Genomic DNA, 19,230 nt, shown 5'->3' with positions numbered 1-19,230 from the left:
ACACTACACTACGCTAACACAAAATAAAGAGTAAAACACTACATATACACACGTACACTGCCCCCCCCCACCACCCCTTCCCCCCCAATAAAAATGAAAAACGTATCCTACAGCAGTGTTTCCAAAATGGAGCCTCCAGCTGTTGCAAAACAAAAACTCCCAGCATTTCCGGACAGCCATTGACTGTCCAAGCATGCTGGGAGTTTAGCAACAGCTGGAGGCACCCTGTTTGAGAATCACTGGTGTAGAATACCCCTATGTCCACCCCTATGCAAATCCCTAATTTAGGCCTCAAATGCGCATGGCGCTCTCACTTTGGAGCCCTATCGTATTTCAAGGCAACAGTTTAGGGCCACATATGGGGTATCGCCGTACTCAGGAGAAATTGCCTAACAAATTTTGGGGGGCTTTTTCTCCTTTTACCCCTTATGAAAAGGTAAAGTTGGGGTCTACACCAGCATGTTAGTGTAAAAAACATTTTTGTACACTAACATACTGGTGTTGCCCCATACTTTAAAATTTCACAAGCGGTAAAAGAAAAAAAGCCTCCAAAATTTGTAACGCAATTTCTCCTGAGGACGGAGATACCCCATATGTGGGCGCAAAGTGTTCTGGGGACGCACAACAAGGCTCAGAAGGGAGAGTGCACCATGTAAATTTGAGGTCTAAATTGGTGATTTGCACAGGGGTGGCTGATTTTACAGCGGTTCTGACATAAGTGCAAAACAATAAATACCCACATGTGACCCCATTTTGGAAACTACACCCCTCACGGAATGTAACAAGGGGTACAGTGAGCATTTACACCCCACAGGTGTCTGACAGATCTTTGAAACAGGGGTCTGTGAAAATGAAAAATAAAATTTTTAATTTGCACAGCCCACTGTTCCAAAGATCCGTCAAATGCCAGTGGGGTGTAAATTCTCCCTGCACCCCTTATTACCTTCCGTGAGGGGTGTAGTTTTAAAAATGGGGTTACATGTGGGGGGGTCCACTGTTCTGGCACCACGGGGGGGGCTTTGGAAATGCACATGGCCAAATTCTCTCTTCAAAAGCTCAATGATGCTCCTTCTCTTCTGAGCATTGTAGTTCGCCCCCAGTGCACTTCACGTCCACTTGTTGGGTATTTCCATACTCAGAAGATATGGGGTTACAAATTTTGGGGGGTATTTTCTGCTATTATCCCTTGTAAAAATGTAAAATTTGGGGGAAAACAAGCATTTTAGTGTAAAAAAATATATATTTTTTTACATATGCAAAAGTCGTGAAACACCTGTGGGGTATTAAGGTTCACTTTACCCCTTGTTACGTCTAGTTTCCAAAATGGTATGCCATGTGTTTTTTTTTTTCTGTCCTGGCACCATAGGTGCTTCCTAAATGCGGCATGCCCCCAGAGCAAAATTTGCTTCCAAAAAGCCAAATGTGACTCCTTCTTTTCTGAGACCTGTATTGCGCCAGCAGAGCACTTTTCATCCCCATATTGGGTGTTTTCTGAATCGGGAGAAATTGGGCTTCAAATTTTGGGGGGTATTTTCTGCTATTACCTTTTTTAAAAATGTAAAATTTTTGCTAAACCAAGCATTTTTGGTAAAAATTATTTTTTTTTTTTTTACATATGCAAAAGTCGTGAAACACCTGTGGGGTATTAAGGTTCACTTTATCCCTTGTTACGTTCCTCAAGGAGTCTAGTTTCCAAAATGGTATGCCATGTCGTTTTTTTTTGCTGTCCTGGCACCATAGGGGCTTCCTAAATGCGACATGCCCCCCGAGCAAAATTTGCTCTCAAAAAGCCAAATATGACTCCTTCTCTTCTGAGCATTGTAGTTCGCCCGTAATGCACTTCAGGTCAATTTATGGGGTACCTCCATACTCAGAAGAGATGGGGTTACAAATTTTGGGGGGTATTTTCTGCTATTAACCCTTGCAAAAATGTGAAATTTGGGGGGAAACACACATTTTAGTGAAATTATTATTTTTTTTTTACATATGCAAAAGTCATGAAACACCTGTGGGGTATTAAGGCTCACTTAATTCCTTGTTACGTTCCTCAAGGGGTCTAGTTTCCAAAATGGTATGCCATGTTTTTTTTTTTTTGCTGTTTTGGCACCATAGGGGCTTCCTAAATGCAACATGCCCCCAAAAAACCATTTCAGAAAAACGTACTCTCCAAAATCCCCTTGTCGCTCCTTCGCTTCTGAGCCCTCTACTGTGCCCGCCGAACAATTTACATAGACATATGAGGTATGTGCTTACTCGAGAGAAATTGGGCTACAAATTCAAGTATAAATTTTTTCCTTTTACCCCTTGTAAAAATTCAAAAATTGGGTCTACAAGAACATGCAAGTGTAAAAAATTAAGATTTTGAATTTTCTCCTTCACTTTGCTGCTTTTCCTGTGAAACACCTAAAGGGTTAAAACACTTACTGAATGTCATTTTGAATACTTTGGGGGGTGTAGTTTTTATAATGGGGTAATTTGTGGGGTATTTCTAAGATGAAGACCCTTCAAATCCACTTCAAACCTGAACTGGTCCATGAAAAATAGCGAGTTTGAAAATTTTGTGAAAAATTGTAAAATTGCTGCAGAACTTTGAAGCCCTCTGGTGTCTTCCAAAAGTAAAAACACGTCAATTTTATGATGAAAATATAAAGTAGACATATTGTATATGTGAATAAAAAAAAAATTTTTGGGGAATATCCATTTTCCTTACAAACAGAGAGCTTCAAAGTTAGAAAAATGCAAAATTTTCAATTTTTTCATCAAATTTTGGGATTTTTCACCAAGAAAAGATGCAAGTTTCCACAAAAATTTACCACTATGTTAAAGTAGAATATGCCACGAAAAAACAATCTCGGAATCAGATTGATAAGTAAAAGCATTCCAGAGTTATTAATGTTTAAAGTGACAGTGGTCAGATGTGCAAAAAAGGGCTGCGCCCTAGAGGTGAAAATGGGCTGTGTCCTTAAGGGGTTAAGGGGTTAAACCAGGGCTGTGGAGTCGGTAGATAAATGTTCCGACTCCGGAGTTTTTTGTACTTCCGACTCCTCGACTCCTCTGTATTAATATGCGAATATATTTTATACATTCCTTGAAGGAAAGAAAGGCAACATACATGTCATTACCACAGGACTACTGGCTGGGAAGCCAACAGTCTACTGTATTGAACAGTTTGTGTGCTGATCTGCTGCTGAAGATAGGGCAGTGGGAGGATCCAGGAAGGGGCATTTATTATAAAATATGATTTCCCTAGTAGAATCCCATAGTCATGTTTAAAGGGGTACTCTGCCCCTAGACATATTATCCCCTATCCAAAGGATAGGGGATAAGATGTCAGATCGCTGGGGTCCCGCTGCTGGGGACCTCCGGGATCGGCGCTGCGGCACCGCACTTTCATTACTACACAGAGCAAGTTCGCTCTGTGCGTAATGACGGGCGATACAGGGGGCGGAGCAGTGTGACAACATGGCCCCGCCCCTCGTGACATCACGACCCGCCCCGTTAATGCAAGTCTATGGCAGGGGGTGTGATGACTGCCACGCCCCCTCCCATAGACTTGTATTGAGGGGGCGGGCCGTGACGTCACAAGGGGGCGGGGCCGTGACGTAACTATGCTCCGGCCTCTGTATCGCTCTCAGCAGCGGGACCCCAGCGATCTGACATCTTATCCCCTATCCTTTGGATAGGGGATAAGATGTCTAGGGGCGGAGTACCCCTTTAAGCTAACAATCGAGTTTACAAGTTTTTATATCTTTTTTTCCAATGGTTTACAGCTTCAGTCTTGAACTATTGACCCTCCATTCCCTTCACTCATACAAGTGTCTCTAGTCCTGCAAAAAACATATTTACTTAAAGGGGTTCTCCGGTGCTCAGACATCTTATCCCCTATCCAAAGGATAGGGGATAATATGCCTGATCGCGGGAGTCCCATCGCTGGGGACCCCCGTGATCTTGCACGCGGCACCCCGTTTATAATCAATCCCCGGAGCGTGTTCGCTCCGGGTCTGATTACCGGCGACCACAGGGCCGACGGCATGTGACGTCACGCCTCCGCCCCCGTGTGACGTAACGCTCCGCCCCTCAATTCAAGCCGACGGGAGAGGGCGTGACAGCTATCACGCACCCTCCCATAGGCTTGCATTGAGGGGCGGAGCGTGACGTCACACGCCGTCGGCCCTGTGGTTGCCGGTAATCAGACCCGGAGCGAACACGCTCAGGGGACTGATTATAAACGGGGTGCCGCGTGCATGATCGCGGGGGTCCCCAGCGGCGGGACTCCCGCGATCAGGCATCTTATCCCCTATCCTTTTGGATAGGGGATAAGATGTCTAAGCACCGGAGAACCCCTTTAATCCTTATCAGTGAGAGGCTAGGTTACCCATGGGTTCCCTGTAACAGCAGAACACAACACTATAGAAAGTATAAGTATTGCCGCTCCTAATTGTGCCATATAGAAAAGCATGCTTCTTCACGGTCACTTAACGTGTTCGTTTTGCGGTTACGTGAGGCAGTGCATACATTGGTCTTTATTCTTACAGTAGAGAAGTCATTAAAGGGGTACTCCGGTGAAAACTTTTTTTTCTTTTAAATCAACTGGTGGCAGAAAGTTAAACATATTCGTAAATTACTTCTATTAAAAAATCTTAACGGGTAGCTCCCACCATCACTTTTTTTTCTTTTTTCTGTCCCTGCCTATTACCCATCTATCCCTAACCCCCTCCCTGCCTTTAATTTTTTTTTTTACATATTAAAAATGCTTTTTTTGTCTGCCTGGTAGCGTGCTCACTACCAGGCAGACTTCCCCAGCAGGCACCACGTCACTGATGCCTGCTGGGGCTGGCACTTCCGCCCGTAGTTCACCTATACAGGGTGCCTCCAGCTGTTTCCCCACTGCAACTCCCAGCTTGCCCTGACATCTATTGGCTGTCAGGGCATGCTGGGAGTTGTAGTGGGAAAACAACTGGAGGCACCCTGTATAGGTGAACACCGGAGCACATACCGCTCCCCGCCGCGCAGCCCGCAACCCCCCTCCCCCGTCGCGCCGCTCAACTCACTCCCCCTCCCCCTTAGTTCACCCAGAGTACCCCCTCCCCGCCGCGCAACCCGCAACTACCCCCCCCCCCCCCCCGGCCCAGCCGCTCTGCTCAACCCACTCCCCCTCAGTTCACCTATTCAGTGTCCCTCCAGGCTTCCCCACTACAACTCCCAGGGCATGCTGGGAGTTGTAGTGGGGAAACTGGAGGCATACTGTATAGGTGAACAGTATACATAATACTTGAACATATACATAATACAGTGAACATAATACTTTACCTTGTCCCCGAGCCTGCGCGCGTCCTCTTCCTTCAAAGCGCTCGCTCCCGCCTGTCTGATTGACAGGCGTGAGCGAGCAGAGCAGTGATTGAATTTCGACTCGTTGCCAGGCTTCAACGAGTCGAAATTCAGTGGTGACGTCACTGCTGAATGCATTGGGCCACTAGGAGGGCGACCCCTAGTGGCCGAATTTAAAAGTGATTTTAAACTGTTTTAAAATCACTTTTTTTTAATTAAACTATATTAGAGATATGTTGTAGTACTTAAGTACTACAACATATCAATTTTTTGTTTTCATGACAGTGCCCATTTAATCCTTCCAGTACTTATTAGCTGCTGAATGCTACAGAGGAAATTCTTTTCTTTTTGGAACACTGATGACATCACGAGCACAGTGCTCTCTGCTGACATCTCTGTCCATTTTAGCAACCATGCATAGCAGATGTATGCTAAGGGCAGCATGGTGGCTCAGTGGTTAGCACTGCTGCCTTGCATTGCTGGGAACTTGGGTTCAAATCCCACTAAGGACAGCAATAAGTAAAGTGTTATTATTATTATAATAATGTCAGCAGAGAGAACTGTGCTCGTGATGTCATCAGAGAGCATTCCAAAAAGAAAATAATTTCCTCTGTAGTATTCAGCAGCTAATAAGTACAGGAAGGATAAAGATTTTTTAATAGAAGTAATTTACAAATATGTTTAACTTTCTGCCACCAGTTGATTTAAAAGAAAAAAGATTTTCACTGGAGTACCCCTTTAATTATAACTTTTTGTGAATTGGGATATTTAAACTTGTTTTTTTTTTTATTCCAATCTAAATTTAGTAGGAGTCTGTGAGTCGGTGCATTGTTTGCCGACTCCTACTCCAGGTACCCAAAATTTTGTCCGACTCCTCGACTCTGACTCCACAGCCCTGGTTTAAACTAGGGACTGGGGGGAGGGAACCTACAACATAGAGGGGGAAGATAGTGTAGATATAGAGGTGGGACTTTTTAATGTACCTGGGGGTGGAGCGGAGGGAGGGGTTAGAATAGTTAATAGGGATAAGTGTCATAAGAAAAAAAAAAACATACACCATTGAATTGCATGTTGACTAAATCCAGAAGTCTGACCAATAAAACTGACAAACTGGAGTTGAAAATGTCTGAGGAGGATTATGACATAGGGGGTATAACAAAGACTTGGTTGGACGATAGCTGTGACTGGGCGGTCAACATACAGGGTTATAGTCTATTCAGGAAGCATCAGACAAAATGGAAAGGGGGAGGAATTTGTCTTTATGTAAAGTCCAGTCTGAAGGCTGCACCGCGGGAGGATATATGGGAGGGAAACGAGCATGTGGAGTCATTATGGGTAGAAATATATGGAGATAAAAATAAATAAATTCTGATAGGGGTTTGCTATAAGCCACCAAACATAATGGAAGAGACAGAAGATCAATTACTGAGGCAAATAAACAAGGCAGCAAATCAAAATGAAGTGATAATAATGGGGGACTTTAACCATCCTGATATAAACTGGGAGACTGAGACCTGTGAATCTCATAAAAGAAACAGGTTTCTGACTATAGCTAAAGATAATTATCTGTCCCAAATGGCACAGGGCCTGACCAGAGGGGGCGCCCTACTAGACTTAATATTAACCAACAGACCTGACTAGGAAATAGTGATCATAATACACTACTCAAATAAATAAAGGGAACATAAAGATAACACATCCTAGATCTGAATGAATTAATCGTATGAAATACTTTTGTCTTTACATAGTTGAATGTGCTCACAACAAAATCACACAAAAATTATCAATGGAAATCAAATTTATCAACCCATGGAGGTCTGTATATGGAGTCACACTCACAATCATGATGGAAAACCACACTATAGGCTGATCCAACATTGATGTAATGTCCTTAAAACAAGTCAAAATGAGTCTCAGTAGTGTGTGTGGCCTCCACGTGCCCGTGTGACTTCCCTACAATTCCTGGGCATCCCCCTGATGAGGTGGCAGATGGTCTCCTGCGGGATGTCCTCCCAGAGCAAAAACTAAAGGAAAAATAGCCAGCACAACAACCTAATACACAGGTGCCCATTGCTGTGGCAAATACAAAATGTACAAAAAAGAAAGTTGCAACAGCACTCTTGGTCAAAAAATGGAGGCTCTTAGCGCATTTTTTTGATCAAAATGTGTCGCCTCAGACCTGGACTAAAGCAGCCGCCAACTCCTGGACAGTCTGTGGTGCAACGTGGCGTTGGTGGATGGAGCGAGAAATGATGTCCCAGATGTGCTCAATCGGATTTAGGTCTGGGGAACGGGCGAGCCTGTCCATAGCATCAATCCCTTCCTCTTGCAGGAACTGCTGACACACTCCAGCCACATGAGGTCTAGCATTGTCTTGCATTAGGAGGAACCCAGGGCCAACCGCACCAGCATATGGTTTCACAAGAAATGCCACCCCACACCATTACTGACCCACCTCCTGCTCCTTGCACAAAGGCGGAGGTAGTGGTCCTGCTGCTGGGTTGTTGCCCTCCTATGGCCTCCTCCACGCCACCTGATGTATTGGCCTGTCTCCAGGTAGCGCCTCCATGCTCTGGACACTACGCTGACAGACACAGCAAGCATTGATGTGCCAGCCTGGATGAGCAGCACTACCTGAGCCACGTTGCCTTGACGACAACGCACAGGGATGTTCATGCGCGTTCCTGTGTGTCGTCATCGTCAAGTCAACGTCACAAGTCCGGATCCGTGCCCTGAGCGCGGAGAAGAGGGCCCCCCCGGTGAAAATGGACAGCCCGGAACGACTAATCCTCCCCACCGGACGGTCCCTGCAGCATAGATGGCTCAGATCAGCTCACCCTTCCTTCCCACCGAGGGGAGGTGAGTAGAAAACTAAAGGGGGTGTCTGGATGATGACGAAGGCCGCAGTGGTCTTCAACCTGCGGGCCTCCAGAGGTTTCAAAACTACAACTCCCAGTATGCCCGGACAGCCGATTTCTGTCCGGGCATGCTGGGAGTTGTAGTTTTGCAACATCTGGAGATCCTCAGGTGGAAGACCACTGAGAAGGGCGGAGAGTTCACTCGAGTATAAGCCGAGGGGGGCGTTTTCAGCACAAAAAATCATGCTGAAAAATTTGGCTTATACTCTAGTAAATGGACAGAACGTTGATCCAGGGATTTATTCTGATGCCATATTTGGAGTTGGGAAGGAATTTTTACCTCTAGTATGAGGGTTTTTTGCCTTCCTCTGGATCAACTCAGTAGGGTCTCAATAGGGTTATAGGTTGAACTGGATGGACTCTGGTCTTTTTTCACCCTTATGAACTATGTTACTAGTCCTCTAGACAGGTTTTGATGGAAAAAGCCTCTGCTGTTTTTGATGCCATTGTTTTAATAAAAGACAGTAGGATGGACATGTATATGTCCTTCCTTTATATTTCCCATTCTTTTTAATTCCACTTCCGTTTTTGGTGAAAATTTTTTTTTTATGAAAAGGGCACACAAAACTGCAGTGACTTTCCAAAAAATGCTTTGTGTGTCACCTTCCATACAGAGAATATGTAGTGCACTTTATATGTAAACTTCTGACACAACTTACTAAGATAGTAGACCAGTAAATGAGAAGTTTTAATTATGACACATTACAGAGTTGCCTGTTGTAGCTTTTTGCTTACAATTGGAATATCTCTGTGTTAACATATGAATGCAGATTGTATGAATGTATTAAACTGCTTAAAGGGGTGTTCCGCCCTCTCGCCACTGGGATCCCCCTAGCGCCCCTCCCCCCAGGTGCCATTATAGAACGCCCACAGCAGTCATGGACTGTACAGCTAGTAGGAGTAAAAGCACCCCAACAAGCATTTTAGAAACATTAAGGGGAATTTATCAAACAATTTAGACAGCTTTTTTTTGTCTAAATTTGTTGCGGGAAAAGTCACAGGCTGGTCCCATGCAACTTTTCCTGCAACATTTCATTTAGACTATTTAATTTTATGACCATGAAGTGATCTGATTTAGATGACTTTGTGCAGTGCTCACTAATTTATCACGTGCGACAAAAAAAGTTGCATGGACCAGATATAGAAGAAATCACAGGGCATTTCAACCCTGCCCTATATCACTCCATGTGACAATTGTATTAAGGTCTGTACGGCCTTCAATATAATTGTCGCACAGCTTGACACATTGCAAAATTTTACTAGAGCATCTCAGCAGGCATTTATCAACGTCCGTGCGCCATTTGGTAAATTTGGCGAATGGATGCCACTTTCCCAGCAACTTTTTGCTCTAAAGTGAGCAAAAAGCAAGTTCACATTTGATAAATGCCCCTCATTGATATTATTACAATAATTGTACATACAATGGGGGAGATTTATCATCCTGATACATTTTCCACAGTAATTTAGACATTAAAAGTCACAAAGTTTTGGTCTAGCGTGCAACAGATTTATCAAAAGTCACACGCTGTTTCTAAAATTTGGCGCTCGGACTTCCCGCCACCTATTTAGCCTGGGTAAACTTGGTCTGACATTTTGGTTTAGTTTGCGTCAATGCTGCTTTTTAGAGACTTTTCAGGAAAAGTTGCATTTGATAAATTAATGACCACTGCATTTTGTGCTCTATTATAGACCACTATGCTTGTTGGGAAGAGAAAGGCTCTGAACCAAAAGTCGTACAAAAGTCTCAACTAACTGACTGAGACTTTCTAAGGCCCCTTTCACACTACTGTTTTGACCCGGTATTGTGACGGCCATCCGGACCGCCGGGGAGAATAGCAGGAGAAAATATAGGGCTTGCACCATCTTTTTCTCCCACTATTCTCTCTGAAAACAGCAGCGCCCGATGGACCCATTGACCATAATGGGGTCCACTGTAACCCGTTATTCTCCGTTGCGCCGGGACCTGTTATTTCCCGTTGTGCCGGTACCTGTGACCATTGCGCCAGGACCCGTTATTGCCTGTTGCGCCCTGTCAAAAATAATAAAAACTAATCTCCCTCATTGTGTTTCTCAGGGGCCACAGAATAGCCAGTAGCTAACCATGTAATCGGACCTCCACCTGCTTGACAATGATGGGAGATCCTAGCAGTACACCATAAGATAGGGACATGTAGGGAGATTTATCAAACCCTGTCCAGAGGAAAATTTGCCCATAGCAACCAATAAGCTTGCTTCTTTATCTTTTAACAAGGACTCTGCAAAATGAAAGAAGCGAGCTGATTGGTTGCTATGGGTAACTGGGCAACTTTTCCTTTCCACTGATTTTGATGAATCTCCCCCAAGGACTGTTCATAGGATTCACAAATATTGGGCAGACTAGGGGAGCCAAATGGTTCTTATCTGCTGACACATCCTATGGTTCTACCATGAATGTTGTTATTGACACAGCTCATTTAAAGGGAATCTGTCAGCCTTACTAATTTTAAAGGGAATATAATTTGTGCTGCTCCAGCAGAGCAGCATTATGTCGTGACAGACACCCTGTTTCCAGCTCTGTGTCATTTATTAGTTCTCCCAGTGAGGTGCATAGGCTCTGTAGTCCTCATGAGCTCTGGGTTCCCTCCCAATCGCTGCTGCTTTCTGCATAGGCATAGTAAATCTGGCTTCACACACAGTATCTTGGTTAGTATTTTTAGCCAAAACCAGAAGTGAAACCAGCACAGAGAGACACTATAATGGAAAGTGAATTATAGACAGCTATCACGCCCCCTCCCGTAGGCTTGCATTGAGGGGCAGAGCGTGACGTCACACGGGGGGGGGGGGGGGGTCGGAGGCATGACGTCACACGCTGTCGGCCCTGTGGTCGCCGGTAATCAGACCCTGAGCGAACACGCTCCGGGGACTGATTATAAACGGGTTGCCGCATGCATGATCCCGGGGGTCCCCAGCAGCGGGACTCCCGCGATCAGGCATCTTATCCCCTATCCTTTGGATAGGGGATAAGATGTCTAAGCAACGGAGAACCCCTTTAAGGTGGGTCTGGAACTGCCGTCATAGTTTCTTTAGGATGCCATGAAGGAGGTATAAACAGAACATAAACTGAGAGCTGTCCAAAACGTCTGCATATTGACAAAGAAGTTACAGATTGCTAAAACCAGTGTGACTGTCATTACTTTATGCTGCCCACAAAAAAGGCATCCTAAAGGGGCTGCCAGGATCCCTTCAAATTGGGAGACAATGGTTTTGCCAAGGGGGAGCGTCATCAAGTTGACTTAAAGGGGTACTTCGGTGGAAAACATTATTATTTTTTTTAATCAACTGGTGCCAGATTTGTAAATGACATCTATTAAAAAATATTTACCCTTCCAGTACTTTTTTCCAGTACTAATTTCCTCTGTAGCATACAGTTGCTAAAAAGAACTGGAAGGGTAAAGATTTATTTAATAGAAGTCATTTACAAATCTGTTTAACTTTTTAACTTTCTGGCACCAGTTGTTTTAAAAAAATAAATAAATAAATATATATATATATATATATATATATATATATATATATGTTTTCCACCGGAGTACCCCTTTAAATACTTTGCAGTTCAGCTGTACAAGTGAATGGCTGTCCTTGTATTACATGAATGGCTGGAGTCCACCAGAGCAAAATCCTGAAAAGGGCACCTCCCTGTTGGGACAACATCTATACTACTTTTCAGAACATTGAGGTATGTTACTTCGAACTGGTAATATACAGATTTACAATGCAGGGAAAGGATCCCTTGCCTGGAATACATGTCCTTTGTACCTTGTTGTGTTAGGACACAGGCAACCTGTAATAGTAGAAGGGGATGACACATATTGGGGTTACGGGTTGGCACACTGGAACCTGTTCATGACTGAATATCCAGGTTTATACATTCCCTTACACACTGCACGTTTTGTTCATCATGAAGCTGGATATTGTATGGCTCGGGAGCCTCTTCTCTGCACGGTCACACAATAGTGGCTTGTGTTAGCCCTCTCCAGGTAGCCTGAGGTTACTGCAGTGAGTCAGCCAGGGACACACACTGTTCACGGGCTCATGTAACATTCCTCAGCTATTTCTAGGTGGGGTGGGGGGTTATAGTCGTTCAGGGGGTGGTGTGCCAGAGGTGATAATGACATCTCCGTAGGGAGGGCGCAGGTTTCATGGCCCGCTCCTCCATTCTCTGCTGCTTTCACCAGCTGAAAGATTTTCAGTCTTAATTCATTAATCACCGATTAAACTGCAGCTTTCTTGGCTCTGGTGCAAACGTTTTATTGTTGAATTTCTTCATAGTCTCATAGATCAGCATATTGTAGGAGGTAAATGCAACAGAGTTTTTTAGAATTGCCAAATGGTATGAACTATGGACTCCCAATGGTGCGAGCTGCAGGGTCCAAATGCCACTAAACACTATTTCATTATATTAAGCTTCCTAAGAAATTATTTTGGATGTATCCAGGATCCCATGTCCCCAGTCTTCTGATCAGAGGTGTAGCTTGTAGCTTTGGGGCCCTGATGCTAAATCTGCACCAGGGCCCCATATGCCAATTATTGTACTGCTCTCTTATGGGGCAGATGTCTTTCGAGGCCCCCTTAGGCACCAGGGCCCTGCAGCAACTGCTACGTCTGCTACCTTTATAGCTAGCCCCTGCTTCTGATCCCTTATACAAGCACTACCAAGGCCTGTGGGATGACCTTTTCTGCATGCGCCATCGTTATTTAGCCAGACAGCCACAACTGGCAAACTATGTCACTTGTTAGCACCATGAGGTGCTTTGTCATTTGTGTTTTGTCTCTGGAGTCATAGGGGAGATTCATAAAATGCTGTGGAGAGGCAAGGTTGACCAGTTGCCCAGAGGAACCAATCAGATCGCTTCTTACATTCTTAACAAGGCCTCTAAAAAGGAAAGTAGCAATCTGATTGGTTGCTATGGGCAACTGGTCAATTTTGCCTGTGCACAGGTTTTGATAAATCTCTTCCTCATCGTCTAGATTTTGATTCCATTGGAAAATTGGCCAATAATTTAGATTTTTTTTTTTTAACTATTAGGCTAAGTCAACATACAGTATTTAGCAAAAAAGCTGTGAGATGGTGGTTTATACCTCTAAAACAGCATTTTTGTATTCATTCTTCTATTGAACTCAACTTATGCCTGCTAATTTGCAGTTGTAAGATTAAATGCTGAGTCCTTTTTTCAGGGTATGATCACATGGCCGAATTTCCGTGTGGAACTCTGCATGGTCATTCAGCTGTCTCAGAGTCCCATTGATTTCAATGGGATTCTGCTGCACTATTCCACAAGAAATTGCATTGCTGTCTATGAGACTGCGCATTTCTGAGCGGTCCTAGGGCCCGCTGGATTGGTCACATGTGCGTAATGTCCGCACGTGTTTTCTGTGCAAACGATCCGCACATTTTCCGCGGTGTGTGAAATGTTTTTTCACATGTTTTGGGATCTGTTATGCAAATTAAACAATACCATTTGCTGTACAAAAACAGTCTGAAAGTTTTGGAGGTTTTTGTTTCCCTAAAATAGGCAAATTTTAAGCACTCAAAGAACAGCTAAATAGAGAAATGTCTGGGAAAATAAGCAAAAATGATCTAAACAGAACAGTGATAGTTTGATAGAAAAAACAATGTTAACATAAGTGCAAGGACGTGCACACATAGACTAGATAGGGTCCTTTTGATGCCTCCTCATTGGGTGTCCTTTTTTCCTGGACAGCGTTGCTGCTGTTAGTAATATCAAGGTAAATGAACTGCCCATTTTTTCAGTTGAGCCCCTGCTCCCCAAAATGTCTGTGCACGTTTCTGCATTAGTGTAATGTTTTGTGTCCCTCCGATAATCCAGAATGGTTGATTATCCAGCACCTTTCCAGCCCTGTGAAAGCAGATTAAAGGAATTTATTGTCACAGGTGTATTGGACTCCAAGGGTAGGGTCACAGGTACTGTATTTGTTGCTACGTATTTTCCTACACATTGAATTCAAAGGGTAGCAAAATCAGCTGCAGAAAGTCTGCAGCAAAATATGGCACATGTGACCCTACCCTTATACTGTAAATTAGAGGTAGACGAATGCTCTCCTTCCATCTGCTGTAGAATGAGTACTCCCAGCGAGGCATATACTAAGGGTGTGAGCTGGCATGGTGAGGCCTTGCCACATTGTGCTCGTGTAGATGGATTCATACGGTGAAGGGTTCTCAGCTTCACAGGGTTGTACACAAGGAGGGTTATGAGTCTGCAGGGAGCTCTGACTTGCGCTCGGCCATCTGCATGTTTGGGTGGTGCACATAATCCATTAGGATATAAAGTGTTTTATAAGCTTCTATGGGTATTTCCTTAATGTTGATATTTTGAAGCAGACACAGAAAAAAGGGGGCAGCACTGAAAGTGTACGATCCCTGGTGTCAGCAGCACATATTAAGCTTAGTGTATAGACTAGATTTCAGCAGTCGTTCAGCTAATGCATGTGCCCCCACCTTTCAGTTCTGGGTTGATAGGGAAGCTGGCACCCCCAAACTATGAGCCAAGAAGGGGTTCCCCGGGCCATGAGAGGGATATTTTTCTCTCCCCCATAGCTGGGTAGCCACTCCCAATTAAAGATTAATTGGCGCTCATTCACTATGCAGCTCTGCTCTACAAACAGCACCAATCTAGTGGTTACAGAGAACTGCTGTGTGCCGGGAGGGGGCACAGAATGCCCCTCTGTGTCCCATACCCCCCTCTCTGCTGCCTGTGTTTATTTAACTTCAGAAACAGAGAGGTGTGTGTGAGAGGAGGCAGGGGAGGGGTTCATTCCCCCAATTTGATACACCTTGTAAAAGCAGGGGAGCCCGCTTGGAGCAGACCAACTTCCTCCAAGTCATTAGTGTCATTAGCAAAGGGGGGGGGGGGGGGGCGTAACGCTGCACAATGAATTCTGTGTGTGTGACTCCTGGAGAAAGAACCATTCACAGCCACATGGTACACCCCAAAATGGCTTACAATACAAGTACTATGCACCTACACCATTATCTGTCTACGTATATACGTCTCAATACAAACCCCTTAACATGTGACCTGTCGTGTGCAAGTCACACACACACTCTCTGTAGTGTCACATGGATAACATGCTGCACTTTTGGGAAACATCTGGGGATCACCCATACGTTTTGGTTTTCAGCTTCTAATTTCAGGGAACAGAACAGATATATGGCAGTGGTGGAGAAGCCCATGTGGGTGGCATGCTGGCACAGCTGTTAGGAAACAGTTTTGTTTACACCCAGAGGCAAAAAAAAAACATATACTGCTTTTATTTTTCACAACTGAGAGTTTACTGCAGTTGTATCCAGTCCACAAAGACCCCTGAGATAAAGGGCCTGGACTCGAGACTAAGACTATCTTCACTTAACCATTGGAGACTCCTCTGATGAGGTTTACCATTGTAAATCTCATCAGATATTCTATAGAGTATACAGTGATCCCTCAACTTACAATGGCCTCAACATACAATAGTTTCAACATCCAATCGTCTTTTCTGGACCATTTTAACTTGAAACCAGACTCAACATACAATGCTATAGACAGACCAGATCTGTGAAACGTGTCAATGAACTGACCAATCAGAATGGGCATTCACTGGTAAAACCCCTGTATTACTGAAGTGTATGCACTGACTGGTGTCTGGTAGCACCCCCTACAGTACAGGGAGGTATTGCATGTTCTGTACTACTCTTTGGGCCAGGGTTACCTGCTCCTTTGGACACCAGGTGAGGGCGGCTCCATGTTACTTTTTTAGGACATTGCGTGTACTGTACAGGACCCTGAAGAAGCTCCTGTCCTCTACATAGACCAGTGTTTCCCAAGCAGGGTGCCCCCAGCTGTTGCAAAACTACAACTCCCAGCATGCCCGGACAGCCTTTGGCTGTCCGGGCATGCTGGAAGTTGTAGTTTAGCAACAGCTGGAGGCTCCCTGCTTGGGAAACACTGACATAGACAGTGATTACAGCTCCCAGCAGATCTTTAATATCTTTAATTGCTCTATCTATATTAGTTATCTGCTTATTTTTCTTTAATCCTCACTTTTTCCTATTTTGGGATGACATTTTGGTGCCTTTAGAACCAATTACCAGGTTTCCATAGAGTTCTGGTCTCAACATACAATGGTTTCAACATACAATGGTCGTCCCGGAACCAATTAATATTGTAACTTGAGGGACCACTGTATTGCTATTCTTCCCTCAAAACGCTTTGTAAGTGGGGTTTGTCTGGAGATGGAGCTCGTACAACTCTTCTAGCGCTGCAGACCACCATGCAGATGTGAACAGGGTCTATTTCTTGTGTCATTCATTGAAACATTTTTACGTACCTAAAGCACAGAAAAGAGATGTGCTACTGATGCATTAAGTGTATACACGATTGTCTAAACTGGATCCAATCTGAGCAAGCGACTACATCTGCTCCATTAGGAGACGTAAACAACCATCTATCTTTTATAGCCAGCATACAGAGATCCTAATCTGGTGAGAAATACAAATGGGGAAGTATCCTGTGACCTTACACAAGCAAACTGTTATGCAAAAGTCAGATTCATTCATTCATTCATTTATTTATTTATTTTTTTGCTCAAGCCACATTTGTGCATAAATATTAAACGTTAGGCTCTTTTTTGTTGTGCTGTGCACTTTTCTGTTTAAATAGTAGGCATAGCTGGGTGGAAGAAGTGGTGCATGCCACCGCCTGACACATTTAGAATAGTTTACGCTAAAATGGACGTAAGCTGCACAGGCAGGCAACAATGCACCAAATGTTATTTTTTATTCATAGGATAGCAACGAGGTGTTTTATCATGGTTGTGGGACCCCTTCCAGCGTTAAGATCAGGGACCTAAATCCCCTTTCAGAACAGAGTGGCAGTGACGTGTGCTGGCGCATTGTTCATTCTGCATGGGAGCTGCCAGTGATAGCATGATACCATGTGTAGGAGATAAGCTCTATAATGTTGGGGCAACCCCTTTAAGAGGCCATAAATTGAATGCATCTTTTAATGACATATTTTACATGTAGACTGATGTATAAAATGCTGGTCTAGGTTAATCCCCCCCCCCCCCCCCCAAAAAAAAAAAAATTTCAGTATGCAGTAAAACCCAACAAAAATGCAAATGCCAAATGTTTCCATGCAGATATTACTCTGGTTCTCTCACAAGTTGAGAGGAGGAGTGGTTCAACAGGCTAGGCAATCCCTTTATTTAGCTTCCTATGAAGGTGTGCATGGCAAGGTATATTAGGTTCCCACTCTATATATTTTCTCTATATGGCAGCCCTATGTAAATGACAAATAATTCTGCAAACTCATGTTGGATGATGGTGATGGTGATCTCCAGAAGCTGCTCTATCTCCATCCAACATGTGCATATATTTCCTTTCAGAATATAAAACTTGCAGGTTATATCTCTTTGACATATCGTTGTTCTCTGACTTCCAGTAACAAATACCCCGCTGCTACTGAACATACAGACCCCTACAGAGAACACAGGCAGCTTGGAGAGCAGAGGGGATGCTGAGTGGGGTAAGCCATGTGCGGAGCCCAGATCACCTACTGAGGATGGTGAGTGCTGAACACATGCAGTTCTTCTACAGTGCTGTGGAAATGAATCACAGCACTTGTTAATCTCCATTACCCTCTGACCGTGTCTGGTTTTTTCCTTACAGAAGCCGCAGACTCTGAGATGATATTTGAGAATGGTCACTTTGCTCTAGACAAAGTCAGGTTTGTACACCCACTACTTACATGCATATCACTACATACATTGTATACATCTTTGTATCAGAATGACTGCATTGTATGAACTTATATAAACAGCAGCAACATAGAGACTTCTTCATTCTTTGGATATTGGCATAGCAGATGTTTAACCTTTTCAGCACTCTTTACTTTGCAGCATAGGTGTTTCCATTCAGTGACATCAAGCAGTAATCTAGAAGGTGGTCAGGAATTGGTACACAAAGTGTATTAAAAAGTTACAGAACTTTATCTACTGTGATTGATCTGTATCTGCATAAAACCTAAAGGATTGTACATACTGATTCCCCTTTAAACTTATTGCTGTATCCAGAGAAAGTAGGTGCTGCAATATAGCCTGTCCCGAAAAATCCATTGTCTTACGGACTAGCAACCACATCCACTGCATACATGAACATATACACCTTTTTGGCAATTTCTTTAGGCAGTTAATGACTCTGTAGTGAGTAGTGCAGTGTAGATATGCCTCAGCACTTTGCGGATTGCTTATGTGTCTTCCCACATTACTGGTTCCTTAACAAACATATTCATATTATGTAATAAAGTGAAATCTGTTTGTCTGGAAATCCATCTGATCTGTTATCCTGATGCTTCCGATGTCATCTTCCCCTTAGACCTTCATAATCTCACAACTTGGGGACATTGTGGCGGTCTTGGTCTACGCTGTCACTTAGGAGTGATACTTTTCAACAGTTCAAATATAGCGGTCTCATGTATGCCAGTTTATCAGAATTGTACAATATATGGGACAGATTTACAAAGCAAAAATGTCTGATTTGCCTATAGGGACCAACTATTAGGGCTGGATTCACATCACGTTTTCTCCTATACGGGAGCGCATACGGCAGGGGGGAGCTAAAATCTCGGGCTCCCGCATGCCTTTCTATGCGCTCCCGTATGTAATTGATTTCAATGAGCCGGCCGGCGCTGTATGCGCTTTTTCCCCGGACCTAAAACTGTGGTCAACACGCCAAAAATTTGCCGACCGAACGTTTCACTCCGGCCAGCTCATTGAAATGAATTACATACGGGAGCGCATAGAAAGGCTTACGGGAGCGCGAGGTTTTAGCTCCCCTCTGCCGTATGCGCTCCCGTATGGGAGAAAACGTGATGTGAACCCAGCCTTAGTTGGCTTAAACCACGCCAAACTTTGGTGCATCCCCCCCCCCCCCAAAGACATGAAAGAC

The 19,230-nt window shown here is 44.1% G+C and overlaps 1 protein-coding gene across 1 annotated transcript in view; it reads left to right on the top strand.

Moving 5' to 3' along the window:
• The window catches only part of WWP2 (WW domain containing E3 ubiquitin protein ligase 2), a 79,266-nt gene that overhangs the window by 10,317 nt on the left and 49,719 nt on the right, over window positions 1-19,230 (top strand). The window contains exons 3-4 of the mRNA XM_056525911.1: window positions 17,726-17,848; window positions 17,953-18,010. Of these exons, the coding sequence (XP_056381886.1) occupies window positions 17,726-17,848; window positions 17,953-18,010 (181 nt within the window). The remainder of the gene's footprint in view (window positions 1-17,725; window positions 17,849-17,952; window positions 18,011-19,230) is intronic.

Source organism: Hyla sarda, chromosome 6 (assembly GCF_029499605.1).
Source record: "Hyla sarda isolate aHylSar1 chromosome 6, aHylSar1.hap1, whole genome shotgun sequence".
Lineage (NCBI taxonomy): Eukaryota > Metazoa > Chordata > Amphibia > Anura > Hylidae > Hyla > Hyla sarda.
This window is presented reverse-complemented; position numbering and strand designations above follow the sequence as displayed.